General features: G+C 38.4%; 1 protein-coding gene across 2 annotated transcripts in view; it reads right to left on the bottom strand.

The window, feature by feature from the left end:
- Positions 1-24562, bottom strand: part of LOC134540202 (brefeldin A-inhibited guanine nucleotide-exchange protein 1) — a 289907-nt gene that overhangs the window by 193538 nt on the left and 71807 nt on the right. For both annotated transcript variants that reach the window (XM_063382784.1, XM_063382793.1), the window contains exons 12-14: positions 16922-17081; positions 16093-16250; positions 5507-5748 (exon numbers count right to left, since the gene is read on the bottom strand). In XM_063382784.1, coding sequence (XP_063238854.1) covers positions 5507-5748; positions 16093-16250; positions 16922-17081 — 560 coding nt within the window. The remainder of the gene's footprint in view (positions 1-5506; positions 5749-16092; positions 16251-16921; positions 17082-24562) is intronic.

Here is a 24562-nt window from a genome sequence, read left to right as displayed (position 1 = left end):
GACCTCGGGATGGAACAAAAGGAAGCAAACAATGCACCAATACGTTTAGTGTTCAGAATGAAGGTAGTACATTTCGTGTGTGCAAAAAAATTCTTTCTAGATACATTTCAGGTTAGTGATGGAAGAATTACTAGGGCATTAGGTAAAGTGAGGTGTGGGAAGCCGCCAGGTGAATATCTATGGGGAAAACACGTAGCAGCAAAGAAAATAACACATGAACAAAAACAATCAGTACGGGACCACATTAACCTGTTCCCTGCCTTCCAGAGCCATTACACGCGAAAGGACAATCCTAACAGAAAGTATCTTAGTCCTGAGTTAAATATTAGGCAAATGTATACACTGTATATAGAATGGTGCAAGGAAAACCAAATAGCTCCTGTTACAGAATATTTCTACAGAACTGTGTTCAACAATGAATTCAATTTACACTTTCATGTCCAAAGAAAAGATAACTGTAAATTATGTGATAGATACAAACAGTTAATAGATGTAACTGAAAATGTAGAGCAAAAAAAGGTTTTGGAACGTGATCATCTTCTTCATTTGGCAAAAGCTGAAAAAGCCAGAGATAACCTAAAATCTAATGGGGAACGTGCTAAGGAAAATGAGGAATTGTATGTTGTAACTGTGGATCTTCAGAAAGCTTTACCATTTCCCAAACTGACAGTTTCTGAGGCATACTACCGAAGAAACATGTACTGCTATAATTTGGGCATTCATGATGTTGCTAATAACATAGGCTTCATGTATGTCTGGGATGAGACGACTGCATCGAGAGGATCACAGGAAATTGCATCATGTCTTACAAAGCATATTAAGCAGAACCCTAAGAAACACATAATCATCTACAGTGAAACATGCACTGGTCAAAACCGTAACATTAAGGTTTCTTTATCATTGTTGAAATTGACTCAAGAAACAGCTGTGGATGTCATAGACCACAAATTCATGGTATCCGGCCACTCTTACCTTCCCAATGATGCAGATTTTGGCCTCATTGAGCAAGCTTCTCATGGTAAGATTATCTATGTTCCAGATGATTGGTATAAGGTGATAGAGACTTCCAGACGACACAAATTTGTGGTGGTAAAAATAAATGCTGACGATTTTTTCAAGACTGATGCCCTAGAGAAGGTAACCACAAAACGTAAAAAGGATGTCGATAATCACGATGTCAATTGGTTGAATATACAGTGGCTTCATTACCAAAAAGAAAAGCCTTTCTCGATCCTGTATAAGTGCACATTAAGTGATTTCTGACCCTTCAGCGAGCTGCGTATTTACTCTAGCAAGCAGGGTCGACCTACAAGTTTGGGGAACATTATTCAGGAAAAACTTTATGATAGTGCAAGGGTAGTTAACTATCTGAAGAAAAGGGATATGCTTTATCTACTAAAGTGCATCCCTCCAGTACACCATGCTTTCTTCAATGACATTAGAGGCTCCAAGGAAGTAGAAGAATATGGTTCACTGCCAGGTAAAGATTCCGAAGAGGACAATGAGTAAAAGTACTACTTTATTATAAGTGCCAATAGGACAATAGTTCTTTTGAGGTTAATAGTTTGTTATCCTGCCTTGCTACTGATAATAAGATTTATCAAATAATTGCCTTTTAATAATTTATATTATTAAATGTTATTGTTTTTCAAAAGGAATATTAAATTTTAGACTTTGCTTTATTTCCAAGTGTCTTTTGTTTCATTCTAAAAAGTTTTGTGATTTTTCTGTAATACGTAATGCAAAACCTTAATTTCTGAAAAATGTACCATGATTGACTTACACCACTATGTTTCTCAGCACCCCATATGTCAAAATATGTCTCTTTTCACACCAAGTTCGAGTTTAGTCATCTCTGGCAAGGAATTTACAAGCTTTCAAACTTAAATATAAATGTATTTTAATAGCAAGGGTCCTACGAAAAGGAATATACCGAATAAAATCAAGCTGCTGTCACCAAACAAAGCATTAAACGGCCCAATGCGTGTTCGCTTCGTTATTCAGGGTGGCCACTCTTCTGGGATAATAAAATTCCTGGTTTTTTCCAGGTTTTTTCAAGGGTGGTTTTTATCAATATTTGCATACAATTTGCATTTTTGTTACACAAAGCACACACAATATGATGTTTTATTGCCGTTAAACAATAGACAACTTAACTATAGACTTAAAAATTAAATCAATGAACTTGCTTAAAACAAAACCTACCACCAACAAAAAATTTATAATCTCACGTCACAAAAATTACTTGACACCAAACGCACGTGTTTTGCCCCTCTTGCGTGGCTGGCTAATGCTGTTCTTCCCATCCATGCTACCGATCTAGATTTTAACATTACAGAAATTGCAAATAGCGTTTGTCCCGCACTTTGGATCTTTCTCCACCCATTCAAACTCTTCCGTACATTTGTCATTGTATGTGGTGACCGAACTCGTTGACATTTTGATAGTCTGCGCCAATTACATGTTAGATTAAAAGATTCAAAACAACGTCCCGCACAGCTAAACTTTTAAAAAAACTCGAGAAAAGTATCAGTGATACCGTGACGCAACAACATGAGCGCAAAGTAAAAACAAATATACATACAAAACTAGTGCTACCAACATGCCGTGCGGGAAATTACTACCATCCTACAACATTTTCAGCCAAAATGCTGTTGCTTTTGAATACAGAAACATAATAAGTATGGAAGTCTGAATTGTTAACGGTTTCTTACGTACTACAAAAGTTTTTAAATGCAATATAAACAAATTAACTTTCACAAAATATAGCACACGAGCACACTGTCGTGCTTCGACGGGTGGTGAACGTGCTCATTTAACAGCCGTATGTTATTGTGATCGTTACTTCATAAAAAAAAATTCCCGGTTCTAATAAAAATTCCTGGTTGATTCCAGGTATTCCTGGTTTTTTTAAGAAATCCTGGCTATTTCCCGTATTTCCCGATTTCCCGGTTGGCTGGCCACCCTGTTATTGCTCGCACGAGAGGCGAGACGTGGAATGTTGGAAGAAAGATAAATGCGGGGGAGACAGACGGCAGCCAGTGTGTTTCCTCCGTGGGGAATAAGTGGCGTAGCCTTTTTTTTATGCTGGGTGAAGCGACCTTTTTCTATCAACCCACCCGAAAAGATAATTACTTGAACTGTCAAAATAAATATCGCTGCGGCAGTTAAAACAAGTGGAGGCGGGCGTGCATCCAGTCGGTCGCTGTGTATATCTACTCGAAAAACATAACATCTCAATTCATAACAAGATTCCTTATAACCTACACGTATTGCCGGATGTTTTCAGCCTGATCCATGCAAGTTCTTTAGCCACGTTTTGAATGAAAACAACTGGCGGGCCAGTGTTGTGCCCTGTTTTGCGGACACACTTAGCGTTTTTCAATTTGCTGACAGTTTTAATATATTTTTACTCTCCTCGTTAAAATGAAGCAGATAACGTGATTGTTAAAAAGTACAAGCAGCATCCGAGATCGGCCGCAGCGCACGGTACGAGGAGAGGGTGAGCAAGGGCGAGCGAGCGGCCGACTACCATGTTCACACGCTGCGGCCTGCATTGTATTAATAGTAATTAATATTTAATGGTATATTATTTATTAAGTCATAATACACAAAATCAGAAAAGAAAAAAAAAACCTGCATAAGTCATCAACAATAGTTCACAAATTCAAGCCAGAAAATATACCAAATCGGACTTCAAAAACCAAGCAAACATTGTCAACCGATAGTAATCAAAATTAAGAGAAATCCAGCAGGTAGCTTTGCCTTAACTGCCAACCACACTAGACACTCGCAAAAAGCTAAACGTACACACGTTGCCACAAAAACCTTTATCTGCACCCTGCCGGCAAAGGAACGTGGAATGGGGATTGTCAAGCGCTGACAGCGGTCGCTAGGAAGTGGTATCTATTTTTAGATATGTGCTGCCTACGGCAGTACAGCACTGGGCAAGAGAAACGCACTAACACGCTACTCACCACAAGAAACTTATTTTCTGTCCGATTTTCTTCGGATTTTCTGCAATTTTTTTTTCACGGTTTCTCGAAATCGGGTTGTAAAAGAGAGGTGGTCGCAATAAATGGGGTCGCAACAAAATGGTTTTACTGTATTGTAACCAAAAAATTGTATTTTACTACTATATTCATTTTAACTCTGAGAAGCTCTCTAATTCATCATTTATAATCATGAGTGCTTTAAAAAGTGTTGGACAAGTATTAAATATATATTGGTGCACAGTATAACAAAATTTAGTACTAGTATTGTTGTGTTTATTCAAATGTATAGCAGTGTAACACTACATTTTTTTTATTGTTTTGTATGATCCATAAGATTAGGGAATATGTGCTCTTGATTATTGAAAGTGACATTCTAATTAATTGTTCATTGGATTAATTTTCAAATGTTTGCTTTTATGGAAAAAAATATTTTTATGCATAGAAAGATTACATTAAAATCTTTGTAAATTTAATTAGAAATGCTTATTGCAGGTCTCAAGAAAATATATAAGATATTCATACTTATAACATTTAGGTTAACTGATATCAGTGAAAAAAAAAAAGTTTTGTCAGTGTCCTTTAACCTAGCGTACTAGTTGAACTATTAGCACTAAAAGACCAAACTAGAACCTAACAAGGATCGAACTAGTTCGGAGCGCTCTCTTAAATGTCCGAGCAGGCACAAGACTACTTCAAAGCAATCCCGTTTACCTAAAAGAGAAAGTTACTAGCCATTACACTAGTAGATGGCTGCAGATGCAGTGAACTTACACTCCAAAGCACTGCACAAAAAGCATAAAATTTTAATATGCCGAAAATTATTACGGAAAATTTTAAATCAATTATTAATTCTATTAAACAAATATTCTGTGGAATTTTTCACTTTAAATTGTTCTTTATACACCAGTCACCCTTACTTACGTGTCAACGACTCAATTAACTGTCTATTTTTAAAAACAAATTGAAACAAACATGGCGTCTTTCTGTTCTCACATCTCTGCTGAGGCACGTTATAGAATTGCACACATATATGAACTATGTACATCTATGGCACCTTCAACTGTTATGTTTTGATTGTAAAATGTACTTTGTTTACAGATGTGACGAGAACATTAAATATTTTCACGTGTAATTTATTTTATAGTTAGAGATGAATATTATTCCACAGAAGTCCAAAAAAATAATTCATATGTGAATTGAACGTGAGTTGAGCCATTTCATGCGGCAGTTAAGCTGTAGTGAAGGACTATTTTCGTAAAGGGTTTTGTTATACTGCCGGTGCCGGTACCGGCACCGACATTTTAGCTGCGGTTCTCAGTGCCGGTTAAAATGCTGAGAACCGTAGGAACCGAGAACCGAAAACCGGTACCGACCCATCCCTAGTTTCCATAGACCTTAATTTAGCAGCTTGAGATTTTTCTGCACCTGAGCCAATGAGAGATTAAAATACCTGCACTCATAAAACATGACGGCTTTCACGCTTACACGAGGTGGATGGTGGAAGTACTCACACTGTTTGCCTGGCTTGTTAGTAGTAGCACGCATCTTGATCTCATGGCCGGCTATCTCATCATATATCTTGGACAGATATTCCTCTGGCAGGTCCTTGCTGTCACTTATGCCACGGTTCAGACGTATGTACTGCTCTTTGGTCATCTTACTCTTCACCTGTGGTGAGTGCAGGTCCGTTGTCAGCATGATGACGGAGTAGGCCAGCACGTATGCTGTGTCAGCACTTGCAAACAGCCCGTTGCTGCAAAAAAGTGTGCACAATGGCAACTCAAGTAAAAAAATATTCAATAACATTTAAGAGTGGCAACTAAACATACAGTACAATCCCACTTATCTGGATTAGATAGGACCAGACCCTGTTTGAATTACCGAATATTTGTATTAAATGGAATTTGCCAAAAAAATAATGCATGTTTTACTCGTAGATGGAAACAACATTTTCATAAATACCACTCTTCGTACAGCTTAATTTTAGTTTTAACTAGAAAGAAATTGAATCCCAATTTTCTAGAATCCGTATCTTAAAGAGTGTCTTAAATCCACCCCTTGAATCCGAATCCAGATTACAAGAGTCAAAAATGAAAATAATGTACAATATATAAAAATTTTAAAGAAGATAAAATGCTTTTTCATAGTACTTGTTTGTTGCTGAGAATGTAAACTTACATTTTAAATCCGTAATTGCTAATGATTTTGCAGTATTAAAAATGTCGCTAACCTATAACAACAAAACCTATTTTATAATATCACGTAATTTATATTAATAACTAACTTAAACATTTGATAAAATGATAAACTACTTGAGTATCACAATGCCATCTTGCAAAATGATTGGAAAACAAGCCAGGAAATAAAGAAAAAAAATTTCACGGTCCCCTTTCTCCTTCCACACTTATTAAACAAGAATTACTGATTATCTTCACAAAACAAACACAGTTGTGGGTTTCAGAACCTTATTAAAAAAATATATACATAAAATCATCTCCATAACTTTCTAAAATTTAACCAAAAAATTAAATAACTTAACAGTTGAATCATTAAAACATGTGGTAGATACTAAATGAAGCAGTAAACCAAATCTATCTTTAGGCAAATAAACAGGCCAGAACCTACACAATGTGTACATTTCTAGATCAGATGTAATAACAACTGTAGTAAAAGAAAACAGGGACAGGGCTAAACATATTCTTACGAATGCGAGAGACTAGACCGCGATACCAGGTTTGGAGGTGGCTGGCAGCCCTGCATGGTCACGTGCGACCTGCTGATGTAAGACATGCCACGCGTGCCTGCCGGATTACAAGGGTTGTCGCTACCACTTTTCTCCCCCTTCGTTCTCCAAGCATTGTCCTGCCTCAGCGCCTTTAACTATTGCTGAGCGGCCTTGGGAATTCCGCAGGCTGTCGCATGAGCAAAGGACGCCACCCTTATTGACTGCGTCAGTTTGGCCCAGGTTGACACGAAGGTTCTAGAAGGGTGCCAGAGAATACTTAAGCAGGGACTTTGGCCTCCGCGGGAGTTTTCTTGGGAGAGAGTTCGACGAGGAGTTTGGCGAGAGCCCGGTGACGGAGTTCGGTGACAAGAGTTTGTGGCGAGAGTTTTGTGAGTAAGCAAGATTTTGGCGAAGGAGTTTTTGGCGACGGAGTTCCGAGACAGTGACTAACGCGTTGAGTGCAGTGCATGTGGCGAGTGTTCAGCGACATATTTTTTGGGTGACAAAGTCCCACGACTAAGTTCCGCGGTGAGTTCGGCGACGGAGTGTGGCGAGAGTTCAGAGACAGATGCTGCGTGAGCCCGCGACAATGAGTGCTGTGGGTGGGGCGAGAGTTTGGCAAAGATCCCGCAACAGAATTCCGCTGTGAGTTACGTGAGGAGTGCGGCGAGATTTGCACAAGGAGTGGGGCCCAGTGAGGAGTGCGGACTTTGGAACTTGACAGACACTGAATGACTTGAGAATAAAATTTTTTAAGTGTAATTGGTGATTAGGCATTTTTTAAGTAAGATTATTTAATAGTGATGTAAATATTAGTAAATAACAAAATTGTAATAAAACTTAATTGGGCTATCTCTTACAAACCCAGCAGTTATATCCAGAATGTTATATAAGTCGCAACAGTACATTACACAAATTGTAAATGTCTCCATATACCAGTAATTAGGGATGTGCGAAGCTTCGAGTATTCAAAATCGAATCGAAGATATTTTTTTCCTTCGACTTTAGCTTCGACAAAAATAAACTTCCTGGGGAAAAGTCGAAGATTTTTGCCAGTAACGTCTGGCCCACTATTTGGATCTATATATATACACACCCGCACGCACGCATACGCGCACACACACACACACACACACACACACACACACACAGTAAAACCTTTTTGTTGCGACCCCATTTATTGCGACCAACTCTCTATTACAACCCGAAAAGAAAATAGGACAGAAAATAAGTTTCTTGGGGTGAGTAGCGTGTTACTGCGTTTCTCTTGCCGAGTGCTGTACTGCCGTAGGCATCAGCGTATATCTAAAAATAGATACCACTTCCTGTCGACCACTGTCAGTGCTTGACAACCCCCATTCCATGTCCCTTTGCCAGCAGGATGCAGATAAAGGTTTTTGTGGCAACGTGTTTACGTTTAGCATTATGCGAGTGTCTAGTGTGGTACGCAGTTAAGGCAAAGCTACCTGCTGGATTTCTCTTGATTTTGATTACTATCGGTTGACAATACACAGTGACCGACTGGATGCACGCCTGCCTCCACTTGTTTTAACTGCCGCAGTGATGTTTATTTTGACAGCTCAAGCAATTATCTTTTCCCGTGGGTTGATAGAAAAAGGTCGCTTCACCCAGCATAAAAAAAAGGCTACGCCACTTATTTCCCCACGGAGGAAACACACTGGCTGCCGTCTGTCTCCCCCGCATTTATCTTTCTTCTAACATTCCACGTCACGCCTCTCGCGAGCAATAACGAAGCGACCACGCATTGGGCCGTTTTATGCTTTGTTTGGTGACAAACAATCTGTATATTCCTTTTCATTGGATCCCTGCTATTAAAATACATTTATATTTAAGTTTGAAAGTTTGTAAATTCTTTGCCAGAGATGACTGAACTCGAACTTGGTGTGAAAAGAGACATATTTTGACCCCTCCCTCACCGCTTTAGTACCCCATTCATAATGGCCCAATTTTACGGGAGAAGGGAGGGTGAAATGAGCATTTTCTCACTGAAGGTTTTTCAAAGGAGAGCGAAGTTGGGGTGTTATAAGTAGAGACCCCGAAAAATGGTGAAGCGCGAAATTCTCAAAATAACGCGAAAATTTGATACTTTAAACGAATTTTGCGACTTTCCTTTGATTTTGACATAGTCGCGAAATTCACGAATTTTCGCGCGAAATTCACGCTTTTTCGCACAAAATAATGTCCTTATGTCGTAAGTTCTATTTATTTACGCCATCATAAACATAGGCGTGAAATAAACATAGACTGAAAGACTAGTGCCGTGATATTATCTTCGTTTTGACACGTTACTGAAATCCACGTACTTTTATTACTCTGTTTACAAGCAGTAAATATTGCCATCGCAAATGAAAACAAAATGTAAAAATTGTCAACAATCGATATGTGCCACTACCAAGATAACAAATTGACTCCACAGTTTTCGTGTTTTGAATAATGGTCGTTTCTGCCGCAAGGCGCACTGGTGTCGATTTTTCTAACCTAATTTAATCGCATCGAGCTAAGATGGCAGTCATTTTTGCGTGCACATTTCTATGAGTGTTTACAACTACCGTCCACATTTTGTAAGTTTTGTGATACAATTGAATTTGTGGCTAAGATGCCGAAAACTTCGACAATGTTTGATCGCGAAAGAGAGATAATATCGGATGATTTTATATTTTTGATCAGCGGGACAAAATTATGATGTGCAAGTTCTGCAACGTGCGGGTTGATTGTACACGCTAAGACACGTGCAAAAATCATGTGGCAAATTACACACACAAAACAAAACAAAAAAGACAATTATTTTGTCAAGCATTCTACCGTGTCTAAACAAATCTCGATAGGCGACAGCGTGAATAAAGCAAACAAGCTTGAAAGTGCAGAAAACCAGAATTTTTTTTCTGATTTTGTTAATATGATGCTGTAAGTTGACGTCGTACCGACCATGGCCTTTAAGCCCGTGCTCCGCACCGCCAGTACCGTATCCCGTTTTCGGAGCGCGCCCCTTGCCCAGCCGGATTGAGTCAGGCGAGCGCCTTGGGCGTGACCCCAATAGACATAATGAAAGTTAAAGGTACGGAACCCCGGAGACTCGAACCCATAATTCAATTAAAAGAAAATCAATTAGTACGAAATTACTAATAAGTGCGTCGTAGACACTCCGGGCGAGTACACCACGCACGGAGCAGACAACTAACCTCATTAACAGTCACTGCGGCCACTGGCCTTAATTAAAATGCCCGTGACTATGATCAAGTCAGAATAGGAGAAATCCCTCTAAAACAATTCGCAGTGGGACAACATGTTAGTAAATTTACAGTCGCCAACTTGATGTCACAATTTAAATAATTAAATACATTAAAACCATTGTTAAGCCTTAAGCACCCAATTACCAGGTGCTACATTTTAATTGGGCACCTGGAACATGTTTTAACTGGTAATAGAGTAAATTCAATTAATGTAAGTTTTTTGACGCCGACTCAAAAAGAAGAGAAAGTTTCTCTTCCTTGCGAGGCGGCCATGTTCGGCAGTCTCCAACCACTCCGCGCCGGGAACAGACGTGTGTCCGTGGGCAGCATCCGTTTCTATCATTGATTATTTTTTATTCTGTACTAAATCTTTAAATTTAAAACCTTTTGTTAATTCACCGCTGCCCACGTCGACTCGGCGCGTATTTTGCGGAGCCGGGCCTATCCCGATCGACTTCAGTGTGATACCGCGATACGTATCGTAGCACAGAACGTACGGTACTGGCCGACTCCAGCGAAAGTGTTTTTACTTAAGGACGCCGTGCCTATGCCTGCCGGCTGCACACACGTAAGTGTTTCGCCGAATTTAGGAGCCCGCTCATAGAGCCCCCCCTGCACCCGTTAATGTTCGGCGCTGGCCGTCTCCAGCGAGCATCGACCCGCGTCCCGCGAGACTGCCGCGGTAACCATTAGTGTCGCGTAGTGTTATGTTTTTTCTGTGTTAATTGTGTAACGGCTAGACGTCGCCAAGTGTTGGTGAGAGTGTTTTGTAGCGGGACTAAATTAAAAGTAATTCTCACCAACTCATGTACACTAATTTTCCGGAGTCTCCCGTCCTCCACACGGCCGAGCGGCCTTCACAGTCAAGGGAGAGCCATTCAGGGTAGATTCAAGCCGTGTACCTGGCGGGGCACGCGGGGCCAAAGTACCCATGACCCAACACCAACGGCCTAGCAGCCCGCTAGCCTGGCGCCCCTCCGGACAACAAGAGCACCGCGACGCCCATAGCGCCCGTCAGGTACCCCCCGGGCCTTTCACATAGGTCGGGTGACGGCAAAGTTAACATTCCTTTGGAAAAAGCTGATCATCCAGCTATGAGGGAATGGTGTAACACCCATGTTGAAGGTTAGCCTTATTTATTTAGAAATGTTTTCCCCCTCTAATAAAAGTTCATAAGCATATGTAGGCCTACAATATTATCGATTAACTTACCTTTACTTCAAATAAATATGCAAGTACCTCAGATTAACAAACACATAAATAGGATGGATTGCATTGTGAAATGGTGAGCACACCACAATATATTTTTGACTGATTGATTGATGGTTTGACTCCGTAATCCAGCAGTACCTAATCTAGAAAAGGTTAGGTTAGGTTTGGCTAAGAATTGTTTTGAATAAATTAGCCCATTAATATTTTTCAGCGATAACCTTATAAATGCTACCTATTTATAAGTATATTGTAAGTTATGTATACATTTTAGGTGCAGGGGATTTGCCACCATCAGCCAACACTCTTAGAGAAACTTATGTCCCAAAAATTGGCCAGGCAAATAAGGAAGCAGTAAGGCTATGAGTTTTTTTTACACCGCCAATGGCATAATTTTTTCACAATTTTTTGGGGTCTCTACTGATTGCTTATTTTTACACTGATTTTTTGCACCGCTTGCTAATTTTTACACTGGTTTTTTGCACCGCTTTTGTCATTTTTTTACACCGAAATGAGCCAGTTTTATTTACCATTTTCTGGGGTCCCTAGTTATAAGGGAAGACACTAGATGGTTTGTGTGTCTGGGAGGGATGAGCTAGCCTTGAAGAATGTTACAGACGGGAGGGAGGGGTGAGCTTATGCCATACATCATGAAGCCGCTGCTGCCAGCCAGCCGGGCGAGCTTAGTGTGCACCCACTCGCGTTGCAGAAGCTACCGCTTCCATATTTTTAAAGGAAATGTCCCATTATTTTTTTGTTATTCTTACATGAACATTATTGGAAGTATTAAAGCCAACACAAAAAATACACTGTGTGTTAAAATTAACAGATTTTAATGATCTTTCATTTAGTTTTTTTTTTTTTAAATTATTTTTCTGTTTTTCACATTTCGGTCAAAATGTCCAATTTTTTGACGGTTCCCGAGTATGTATTCATAAAATCACTGTTTCGTTAAATCCGGGGTTTGTGACATCAGGGTTCTGGTGTATTTAACTACGGCAAGCAGAAAATGTACATGTAAACTAACCAGTAAAAATAAACTGTCTTTTGACATATTTTCTTTAGAGGTGGCCTGTAGGGCGACGGACTTGTCCTGAAGGTTGAATTGGGTTTAAAGCAAAGCCGTCTAGCATTGTGAGTGACAGCATCCTGCCATTGTATGGCTCGTTTCTTAACGAGTAGCATTTGGGAAGGATGAAGCGGGGTGGGTGGGGGGGGGGGGGGGGGGGGTTTGAAATCAACTGAAAATTTCGGAAAACATCTATTACGACCCTATTTCTTGGAACCGTGAGGGGTCGTATCAGAGAGGTTTGACTGTATATATATATGTGTGTGTGTGTGTATAAATATAAATAAATAAATAAATAAATATATATATATATATATAGACACACACACACACACTGCCAAAAAATATTTCCCATTTATGTATACAGCAAATACACCCTCCTTTAAAACATAGGAATAAAAAGAAAATATACAATAATGGAAATAAATTAAATTGATGGTGAACTTTCAAAGTATTAAAATAAAAAATTGTCTACATTGAAATCAGTTTGTTTGCAATCAAGTCAATTACTGCCACACTTCTGATGACATTTCTTACACAATTTGTACTGTTTGGCCTGAATAATTATAATTTACAAGTGTCAACAACCATTTTGTTTGTCCAGTCAATAGTAAAATACATCAAACATCCATACAGCTCTTAAAAAAAAATAAACATCATTTATCACGTGTCCGCAGGATCTTCGTCAACGCTATTACCACTAAAAACAGACGTGCCACTTTCAAAGCAATCCCGTTTGCCTAAAAGAGAAAGTTACTAGCCATTCCGCTAGATGGCTGCAGATGCAGTGAACTTACACTCCACAGCACGGCACAAATAGCATAAAATGTTAGAATGCCGAAAATCATTACGGAAATATTTTAAATCAATCATCAATTCTATTAAACAAATATAATTTTGCACTTTTAATTGTTCTTTGTACACCAGTCACTTATACTTACGTGTCAACGACTCAATTAGCTGCCTATTTTAAAAACCATTGAAACAAACATGGCGTCTTTCTGTTCTCATCTTTCTGCTGGGGCACTTTATACAGTTGCACACATCTATTAACTACATCTATGGCTCCTTCAACTGTTATGTTTTGATTGTAAAACGTACTTTGTTTACGGATGTGACGAGAACATTAAATATTTTTATGTGTAATTTATTTTATAGTTAGAGATGAATATTATTCCACAGAAGTCCAAAAAATAATTCATATGTGAATTGGACGTGAGTTGAGCCATTTCATGCTGCAGTTAAGTTGTAGTGAAGGACTATTTTCGTAAAGGGTTTTCTTTGCTATATTGCCGGTACCCGTACCGGCACCGACATTTTAGCTGCGGTTCTCGGTGCCGGTTAAAATGCTGAGAACCGTAGGAACCGAGAACCGAGAACCGGTACCGACCTATCCCTAATGAAAACCAGACAAATTAATTTTACAAATTTTAAATAAATGGAAAGTACTTATTTTTCCTGTGGATTAAGACATTTAACAGTACTCATGTAGTATACATACATTTTTTGAAGATGTTTGGTACAATGAAATTTTCTTTAGTCGATATAATCATGATGAAACATATGTAACAAGTTTTTTATATTAAAAATTATGTTATTTCAAATCCTTCGACTTCGATTTTCCTTCGACATTCCTTCGCACAATACAAGCTTCGCTTCGACTTCATTTTACATTTAAAAAGAGACCTTCGCACATGCCTAACAGTAATAATTATTTCTTGGCATAACCTATAAGATTTCTAAAACATTAAGTGTAAACAAATGAGAATATAGGTTAAAACTGTATTATTTTTGAGTTTTGTTCGGAAATTTACCGGGAAACCATGTTTTTCTCTATTTGAAAAACAAAATTTTTGTGACACTTTAAGTAATGAATGAAATGTAAGTACAATCAGGTATAAATTAAAAATTCAATGCAGTTTTTACTGTAAACAAAGACATACTTTCTTTTTTTCCCCTCCCATTTAAATAACCAAAGATAAGAAGATACAAGACGTACAAACACATAACAAAGAGCAACTTAACGCATGTGTGAAGTTCAAAAATAAAAAAAAATATTTTTGCGATGTATTGTAATAAATTTTTATTGAAATTTTGGTTTCCTGTGTTAAAGATATATGACCTAATGTGAGTCATTTTCAGAAATGGCATTGATCAACTTGCATAAACAGCTGTATTCCGAGCCAAATTATGTTTTTCCCCAAAAAAAAAAAAAAAAAAAAGTTCAGCAATTTTGGGGAAAACTTTAAAAACAGCAGAATGTTCACTTTCTGCAAATGATGCGCTTCACCATATTTTCTTGTCCCTAAATATGGAAACTGGCAACCTACACATTTATATTCATTTCATGAACTAAGTTCTTCAGATGAGTACATGACATGTATTTAATTTAATGAATAAATATATATTAAAAGAATAATATTTTGGAGTACGGTATTAGTATAAGTATAAAGATAAATATAAATAAGACTATTCAACTATAGTTTACCAGTGTTGATTTTTTTAATTTACTATTTTTACTCCCAATATTTTTCTTAGAATGTTTACCTTGAATTCAGAATTTTTCTCCTCGAATCTAGAATCTTTTAAAGACTGGAGATTTGGTAGGATTTGAGGATTTGAAGATCTGACCAGCCAATCCCTAGTTTTAACACTACAGTATATGTAAACCTACATTTGTAACCTAAAAACTGATGTAGGGTTAAAAAAAAAAAAAGTCTATTCCACCCAGATTAAGCCTACAGATGGAACAATAAAAAAAAAGGATACTCCAGAAAGGTTTGTATCTGACGCTGTTACTGGCTAACCAATGCCTTGCAAGAGAAGAGAAGGGGAGAGTACATCAATGAATTATTTTGCGATGTGCATTGCAACAAGACCTTGACTGCCTTTTAAAATTTACTTTACCTTATATTTTGTCAGTTCCGGTTCTAATGGATCATTTGAGATACCGTGTTTTATAGCATAATCGTTGCACATTTTATACTAAAATAAAGTTTGAAAAGTAGGGGTGCGAACTTTATGTAAGAAAAAAAAATTTTTGTTAGGTAAAGTTATTCATAAAAACAAAACCCATTCATGGAAATGACATTTATTTAAAAAGTGAAGTATAAAAGAGCACGCCAAACAATTTAAATTAATAAGTCATGCAACAAATACCTTTCAACTTTAAATAGAAAAACAAAATCCGCGATCTGAATGCAAGCATGAACCAACACATAACTATCGTCGTAGTACACACTTACCACGAGTGTGTGCGGGCCATCAAATGTAGTTAACTCTGCAGTTGACAGAGAGCGAGCGTTGCATGCAATTGGCGAGATATCAATATTGATATTCAACTACATGTGAGGGCTCTATACGGGAAGCAACATAACCAAACATGAATGATGCCAACTAGCACTGGCAACATTATTATAAGCGGTACACCGCGGTGACGCAAACGAACAGATAAAGGTTAGAATGTTTAAAAACGTCTGTAAAAGGAAATTTACACATCAGACAACTCAGTATTTCCGTTAATTAAATAAATAAGTGGTAATGTCCGAATAAATATTACATTTATTAATTAAAATACATAGTTTAATACGGAAAAAATACTTACACAAAGACCTCGGAATCGAATAGCGGGACCAAAAACATCATGCAACGTTTACGCGAGAGGTTTTTTTCTCCAAATTTTGATGCCCTAAAATATAGGTGGGACGATTATGCGATAAAAGAGGGTACGACAAAACATAGTTTCCAAAAATTAGTTTCAGTGTGTGGCACATCAGCATGCAGGTTCACTTAAAAAACACGCACTGTGAATACAAAACCATCCAATGCTTGAAAGACTCTCACTTTGGATTGCACTCGCAGTAACGACTGGCAAACTTCTCCATGAGGCGGTCTATTTTCTGCGCCTCGCCAGGCAGACGGAACCCTTCCAGGAAGTTGCGCAGAGCAGACACCAGATCCCTGTTACTGAAGTCCAATTGGTCCACGTACGCATACATTATCTGCAACACAACTTATGTAACTTGCTAGATACTCTTAGCATCAACAATAAAGTACTCACGTATTGCTACATAAATATCTCCAAACTGTATTGTAAAAAGAGACTTTTGGATTAATATGAGGGTAGTAAGTACTACTGTATTTTATCGCTCAATTTTTATTTATTTAATATTTACTTCCGTTTTAAAATATTTTCCTACTTCCAGTTTAATAAGAAAAGCCATCCACCACTTCATCTCACTCAACAAAAACCCACTGTTAACAAAACAACACATCATTTTTTTTTGTCATTGACTGTGAGAACTAAAAATCTAATAAATAGAATGTATAGGTTCTAATAGAGTTAATGAAATATTATGGAAATGCCTTATAAATATAGTCACATACTGTAATATGTTTTACTACGCTTCAGTGCTAAAAATTGAGTTTATTACTACGATCATTACTGCTTTTTGTTAGACTGTTGGGAATATGCTGAAAATATTCTAAAGGATTTCAGGAATTTCAACTTCACACAAGTGGAAAAAATTATGCAACACAGAAATAAATCATGAATGAAAGATTCAATGATCAAGACTGAACACCACAGTATAAACCTCAATGTACACCAGGCTTTCACTAAACCAGCATCAAGCAGGCATCACGCAGGCGCAAGGTCGTACAAGACACTTGCCTCACGACTGGCATCATCATTATCCCCTAGCAGGTCTCCGAGAGCAGTCTTGTCTAGTCGCTCGTCAGAGTGCAACCACTCTGCCACTTCAGCCGGGGAGATGCCCAGTAGCCGCTGCTCCTGCAGGAACTGAATGCCTTTCTTGGGTTTCCTGTTGAACCTGCAAACCACACAAACTCTCTCATGCTCACTAACTGCTCGTCATACCCTGAGAAAACTCCAAAATAATTTGTAATACTTTTGTCTTCTTAGTTTCCTTTTCACCCACAAACCCTCAATCTGACACTGTTTTTACCAAAAGAACAGTCTTAAAAGAAAATGCCTGACTATGTAAGCAATAAAAGCGATACTGGGTCGCACATAACATACCTCTTCGCCTCTTCACACTAGGCACAGAACTAGCAGGCAGTCTTACTATCTGTATCACACTTCTAAGGGACCCCCTTTTTTATGGTGGAATATTTGACATAAAGGCTCTGAATGTCCCTATAGAACTTACATTACTGTGTACCAAAATTTCATCTTTAAGAAAATATATGTTGTAAAAGTAACCATGAAACAAAACTACAGTTAGAAAGTGCAGTAACACTTAAATTCTTTTCATAATTAAACACCTACCTATACTTAGAGGTACTCGAATTTCGTTAATGATGAAATTGCGAAATTTTACTAACGATTTTGGAACTACATTCTAAGCACTTACAAATGTGTTTCCAAACGCCTATTTTGATTTTACAGCATTTCGTTTTCACGAAATAACTGGTGATGCCGCAAAATTCATTACTATACGCAATATTCTTGTTGTTTCACGAAATATCCGCGAAATGTCAGAATTTTAACGCGATATGAATATTAAGTTTCACAATAATACTTTTGCCGCAAAACGTATTCGTTTAGTAAACCAAAACATCGTAAGCAGTAGGTGTATTTGGTTCATATGGGGGCACCGGTGGGTGGTGGGGGATCGGGGATCCGATCCAGCCACCTTAACGCTTCGCTTCATCAGCCATGTTGGATTATGTCACTTCCTTCGACCATACACACACGAAAAAGTGTCCCGTTATGTTCATCAGCCATGTACGCACGAAAAAGTGTCCCGTTACGTTCATCAGCCATGCACGCACGAAATAGTATCCCGTTATGTTCATCACCCATGTTGGATTACGTCACTTCCGCCGGCCATACACGCACGAAAAAGTGTCCCGTTATGTTCATCAGCCATGTACGCACGAAAAAATGTCCCGTTACGTAACGAACGAACGGAGGAGGACGGACAGACCAGCTCGCCAGGACGTCTCGCTCTGAAAAGTATTAGGCGGTAATAAACAGCCAGGAGGTAACGAATATAAGCCTACTTCTACACGTGTTATGAACGCCGGATACATACGGCCAGGCAACCATGTGTTTTGGCGCGCTCTACTTCCACGACGCGCAACGGCACCGGCAAGTTTTTATTACTACCTCCTCTCAAGTTCTGATCTCCTAATACTTCACAGCAGAGAAGCGCTGTTGGTCGGAGCCTGTAGGTACTTCCTTCGCACACCTAACCTAACCTAACCTAACCTAACCTAAACTAACCTCACCTAACCTAATCCATATGCTAATCTATGCTAACCTAACCTAACCTAACCTAACCTAACCTAACCTAAACTAAACTAAACTAACCTCACCTAACCTAATCCATATGCTAATCTATGCTAACCTAGCCTAACCTAACCTAACCTAAACTAACCTAACCTAATCCATATGCTAATCTATGCTATGCTAACCTAACCTAACCTAACCTAACCTAACCTAATCCATATGCTAATCTATGCTAACTTAACCTAACCTAACCTAACCTAATCCATATGCTAATCTATGCTAACCTAACCTAACCTAAACTAAACTAAACAAAACTAACCTAACCTAATCCATATGCTAATCTATGCTAACCTAACCTAACCTAAACTAAACTAAACTAAACCTAACCTAACCTAACCTAACCTACCCAAACCTAACCTAACCTAACCTAACCTAACCTAATCCATATGCTAATCTATGCTAACCTAACCTAACCTAACCTAATCCATATGCTAATCTATGCTAACCTAACCTAACCTAACCTAACCTAATCCATATGCTAATCTATGCTAACCTAACCTAATCCATGCCAATCTATGCTAATCCATGTCAATCTATGCCAATCCGTATGCCAATCTATGCTAATTCGTATACCAATCTATGCTAACCTGTATGCCAATCTATGCTAATCCGTATGCCAATCTATGCTAATTTATATGTTAATCCATGCTAATCCATTTGCCATTTTGTATTTCTAGTAATTTCCACCAACTTCGAATCGTGACGTCACCGTTGCACTTTTCGTCACGGCCGCCATCTTGGATTCGAATTTTTTTTTCGAACTTCAACTTTTCGAAATTTGATGTAAACATCAGCCGCCATCTTTTGCCTTCCTTAATACATACCTAAGACGTCACATTTGAAATTAAAATTATTATACAGCCACCATCTTTAATTCCAGCACAGACTACCAGATGGCGCTAAATTCAAAAATTAGTTGCCATAGGCGAAGCCATCTTGGTCCTCAAGTTGGTTGGTAGATGTCGCTAGTATCGCGCGCCAAATTCAAAAATTAGTTGCCAGAGGCGCCGCCATCTTTAATTCTTAAAGTTACTGCCGGAGCGCGCCACCGTCGCCATCTTTAATTCTTAAATTTACTGCCGGATGTCGCCAAGTCGGTAGCCTGTATTCACCAAGTTCTCTGTTGCCGCCATCTTTAATTCATAAAGTCGCTACCAGATGGCGCCACTGTCGGCCATCTTTAGTTCAAGGCATTGTCGCCGGATGATGACAAGTTTGAATTTAAAAAACCTACAAGTGTTATGCAATGTGTAACCAGTCGAGACAAGTCGAGATAAGTTTGGAACATGAAGCCATATTCTAAACTACGTTTAATATATATATGTATGCATTTATATGTTTAGGTTTGATGATAGAGTAATGCAAGGGAATGGCTTTTCATTTATATTTGCGACAAACAAACCATCCATCCGATTACATTATTCCAAGTAACCATATTGGATGATGACATCACCGTTGCAATTTCCGTTACGGCCGACATCTTTAAATATATTATCCGAGTTTAATGAAAATTTTTTTTTAAATTTATAAAAAAAAAAAACTTTTACGACATTGAGCTCGGAGTCCTCGGTTCGAATCTGGTGAGGGTAAAAAAAATGGCGACCGATCCTTCCCTCGTGGTGGCTGCAGGCAGACTGACTCCCACCACTTTTTTTTCAAAGTATATATAATGTCATCTAGTATGATGCCATGTCCGCCATCTTGTCTTCGATGCTGGAAGCCATCATCATTGTATCGTCAGCGAGAGTACGCTGGCGCCATGTTAGTTTAGTTCTTATCCACTAGAGTGCAGTAATCATTTATTACTGTGACACCAGACATCTTGAAATTTGGCCGCCATCTAGAAAAACCGTAATTATTTAGTTAGGAATTCAGGAAAAAATCCAAAATTCATCAAAATAATCACTCATTAACTTACATATTGATTCGATCCGCTCCAGTCCTTGGTTCGATACTATATCGATGCAATAAAGTTTAATTTTATGAAGAAAAAAAAATAATAATTTCAAGAAACCATGTTCAACATTCTTAAAGAGAAATAAATCCTCTACTACCATCATCCTATCAGACATCAAGACCAACATCTTTGGAATATTCGTAATAATTAACCTAGAAATTCAGGAAAAAGTTAAAAATTCATTAAATAAATTTGCAAACAATATACTGATTAATTAGGTCGACTAAGGTCCTTGGCACAATCCTGGACGAAGCTAAAATATAATTTAATTTAAATACCAGAAAAGTGTAAGGTTCGAGAAATAAAACACCACAAAGTCTTTTACAAACATAATATTTATTACACAATTTCTATCCTACTACAGGATTACTTGCGAAAGCCAGCAATCTTATAAACATTTAGCCCTGCATAGACGTGCAACGACTACTTCTTAGCTCCAACAGCTCCAAATGCTCCAACAGCTCCAACAGCTCCAAATGATCCAACTGCCTTTTCTTTCAACAGCTCCAATGATATTGGGCTACAATGGTACGAGTCTAAGAGACTACGATGCTACAAGGCTACGAGTTTAAAAGGATCTAGCTGGTTCCGAGTTAAACATGACTGTGAGACTGCATGACTAAAAGACCGCATTGCTACGAAACTACATGTCTATGAAGCTACATGGATACAAGTCTACTCGACTCCAACACGCAATCTACACACAGTACACACAGGAAACTGAACGTACACACAGTACACACAGGAAACGGAACGTACACACAGTACACACAGGAAACGGAACGTACACAAAGTACACACAGGAAACAAAACGTACACACAGTACACTCAGGAAACGGAACGTACACAAAGTACACACAGGAAACAGAACGTACACACAGTACACACAGGAAACTGAACGTACACACAGTACAAACAGGAAACGTAACGTACACACAGTACACACAGGAAATGGAACGTATACACAGTACACACAGGAAACGGAACGTACACACAGTACACACAGGAAACGGAACGTACACACAGTACACACAGGAATCGGAACGTACACACAGTACACATAGGAAACGGAACGTACACACAGTACACACAGGAAACGGAACGTACACAAAGTACACACAGGAAACAAAACGTACACACAGTACACGCAGGAAACGGAACGTACACAAAGTACACACAGGAAACAGAACGTACACACAGTACACACAGGAAACTGAACGTACACACAGTACAAACAGGAAACGGAACGTACACACAGTACACACAGGAAATGGAACGTATACACAGTACACACAGGAAACGGAACGTACACACAGTACACACAGGAAACGGAACGTACACACAGTACACACAGGAATCGGAACGTACACACAGTACACATATGAAACGGAACGTACACACAGTACACACAGGAAACGGAACGTACATACATTATACACAGGAAACGGAACGTACACACAGTACACACAGGAAACGGAACGTACACACAGTACACACAGGAAACGGAACGTACACACAGTACACACAGGAAACGGAATGATCATACATACAGTAGCGGAAACACACAGGCTTAGTTGGAAATCGGAATACAAGAAATAAAAATATTAAATTTTTACTTTCAATATTTAATTACTTCTCAACATTACCCAAATACAAGTAAAAGAAGCCATTATTGTATGTAGCCAGCTCTCCTCAGTTCTTTGATTATGAAGGATATTTCTTTGATGCACGAATAGTTTCCTGCACAAAGCGAGCCATGTAGAAGTCTTAGCCGGTCAACCAATATGTTTGGATCTATCCATGACGTGTAATCAATCTCTTCTACCACCATCTTACTTGCTTGTTTATTATAAATTCTTTTATAATCACAATCGTCCCAGTGATCATAATAAGCATTATTAGATTTATTTATTATAACACGACGTTTCCATTGTTTCGGTCTCAGGACATCGCCACATTCTTCGATCTTGTCAGCTCTAGGTGCTTCATCACAGTCTATGCCTTTGTCAACAGCATCAGAGTCACTGTAACAATCACTGTAGAAGACATCCTCTTCACCCAGATTACCGTATGAATTCGCTATCGATGATGTCGAAGTGTCTTCATCGTCTTCATGCTTCCTTTCTAGGAGTCCATCATTTTTACAAAGAATGGAGGATCTACTGAATATAGGCTTGAATGTATTCTCACTTTTCACGGTGTTGATACTTACATTAGTTTCAGTCTTCCCGAAGCCATTAGCATCCTTCAATTTATGTTCTTCCTCACGATCGGGTGAGCTAATACCATCACGCTCAGGACAAGGAAAATTATTGTCGTAATGCAGATCACTCTTCTTTAGTCTAGTGGATTCATCGGTGTCCTCTATGCCGTAAGTAGTCTTGACTTTACATGTTCTACCATGTCTTTTTAAGCTGTCAATTCGTGTTAACAACCTGCTACAACGATTACAGCTTAACATGTTGCGTAGTGGGTTTCTAGCACAATCATTCTTCTCATGACGTCTAGCATTCCTTCTCATGACAAAATCCTTGCCACAGTATCTACAGTGGCTTCCTTCCGATTCAGCTGCAGATAACAAACCATGATCCATGGTAGCTTCTGTGACTAATGTTAGATACAAACTGTCAGTTTTCTCCAATTGGAACCATTTCTTAAATAGAATTTTTTAAATATTTCATCAGCGAGAGTTAAGTTATCTAATGCAAAGCAAATTGATGCAAGTAGTTCTGGCTGTCATCAAAAGATGTCGCCACGTGTTGCTTGCAGGTAAATAATATCTATTTCATTAATGCGGGATGCGGAATGCTCACTATCGATCGCAAAGGAAGGTTAGTTTCGCTAGACTCCAAGGAGAAGGAAGTTCGACCTTCCTGTTAGTGCTTCTTAGATTTCTCATAGATTATTATTATTCGACTGAGAAATGATTTTTTTAAATATCCACCTGATAAAAATATTACAAGTGATGATTCAGTGGCAGAAGTTCACTAATTAAATGCAACCTTGAATAAAAATTACATGCCTCATTAAGTAAAAAAATCCTTCATGCAGAGATCAATTCCTCATCAGTAACCAGAAGCACTCGGAGAAAACCATCAGATGTCTAGTCAGGAATAATCAAAAGCACCCCGAGAAAACCATCAAAATATTGTCAAGAATAATCGGAAGCACACGGAGAAAACTATCAAAATATTGACACGGAGAAAACCACAATATTATTGTCAATATTTTGATAGTTTTCTCCGTGTGCTTCCGATTATTCTTGACAATATTTTGATGGTTTTCTCGGGGTGCTTTTGATTATTCCTGACTAGACATCTGATGGTTTTCTCCGAGTGCTTCTGGTTACTGATGAGGAATTGATCTCTGCATGAAGGATTTTTTTACTTAATGAGGCATGTAATTTTTATTCAAGGTTGCATTTAATTAGTGAACTTCTGCCACTGAATCATCACTTGTAATATTTTTATCAGGTGGATATTTAAAAAAATCATTTCTCAGTCGAATAATAATAATCTATGAGAAATCTAAGAAGCACTAACAGGAAGGTCGAACTTCCTTCTCCTTGGAGTCTAGCGAAACTAACCTTCCTTTGCGATCGATAGTGAGCATTCCGCATCCCGCATTAATGAAATAGATATTATTTACCTGCAAGCAACACGTGGCGACATCTTTTGATGACAGCCAGAACTACTTGCATCAATTTGCTTTGCATTAGATAACTTAACTCTCGCTGATGAAATATTTAAAAAATTCTATTTAAGAAATGGTTCCAATTGGAGAAAACTGACAGTTTGTATCTAACATTAGTCACAGAAGCTACCATGGATCATGGTTTGTTATCTGCAGCTGAATCGGAAGGAAGCCACTGTAGATACTGTGGCAAGGATTTTGTCATGAGAAGGAATGCTAGACGTCATGAGAAGAATGATTGTGCTAGAAACCCACTACGCAACATGTTAAGCTGTAATCGTTGTAGCAGGTTGTTAACACGAATTGACAGCTTAAAAAGACATGGTAGAACATGTAAAGTCAAGACT

This window comes from Bacillus rossius, chromosome 1 (assembly GCF_032445375.1).
Source record: "Bacillus rossius redtenbacheri isolate Brsri chromosome 1, Brsri_v3, whole genome shotgun sequence".
NCBI classification, from domain to species: domain Eukaryota; kingdom Metazoa; phylum Arthropoda; class Insecta; order Phasmatodea; family Bacillidae; genus Bacillus; species Bacillus rossius.
The sequence above is the reverse complement of the archived record's forward strand: the minus strand, read 5'-3'. Positions and strand labels throughout refer to the sequence as shown.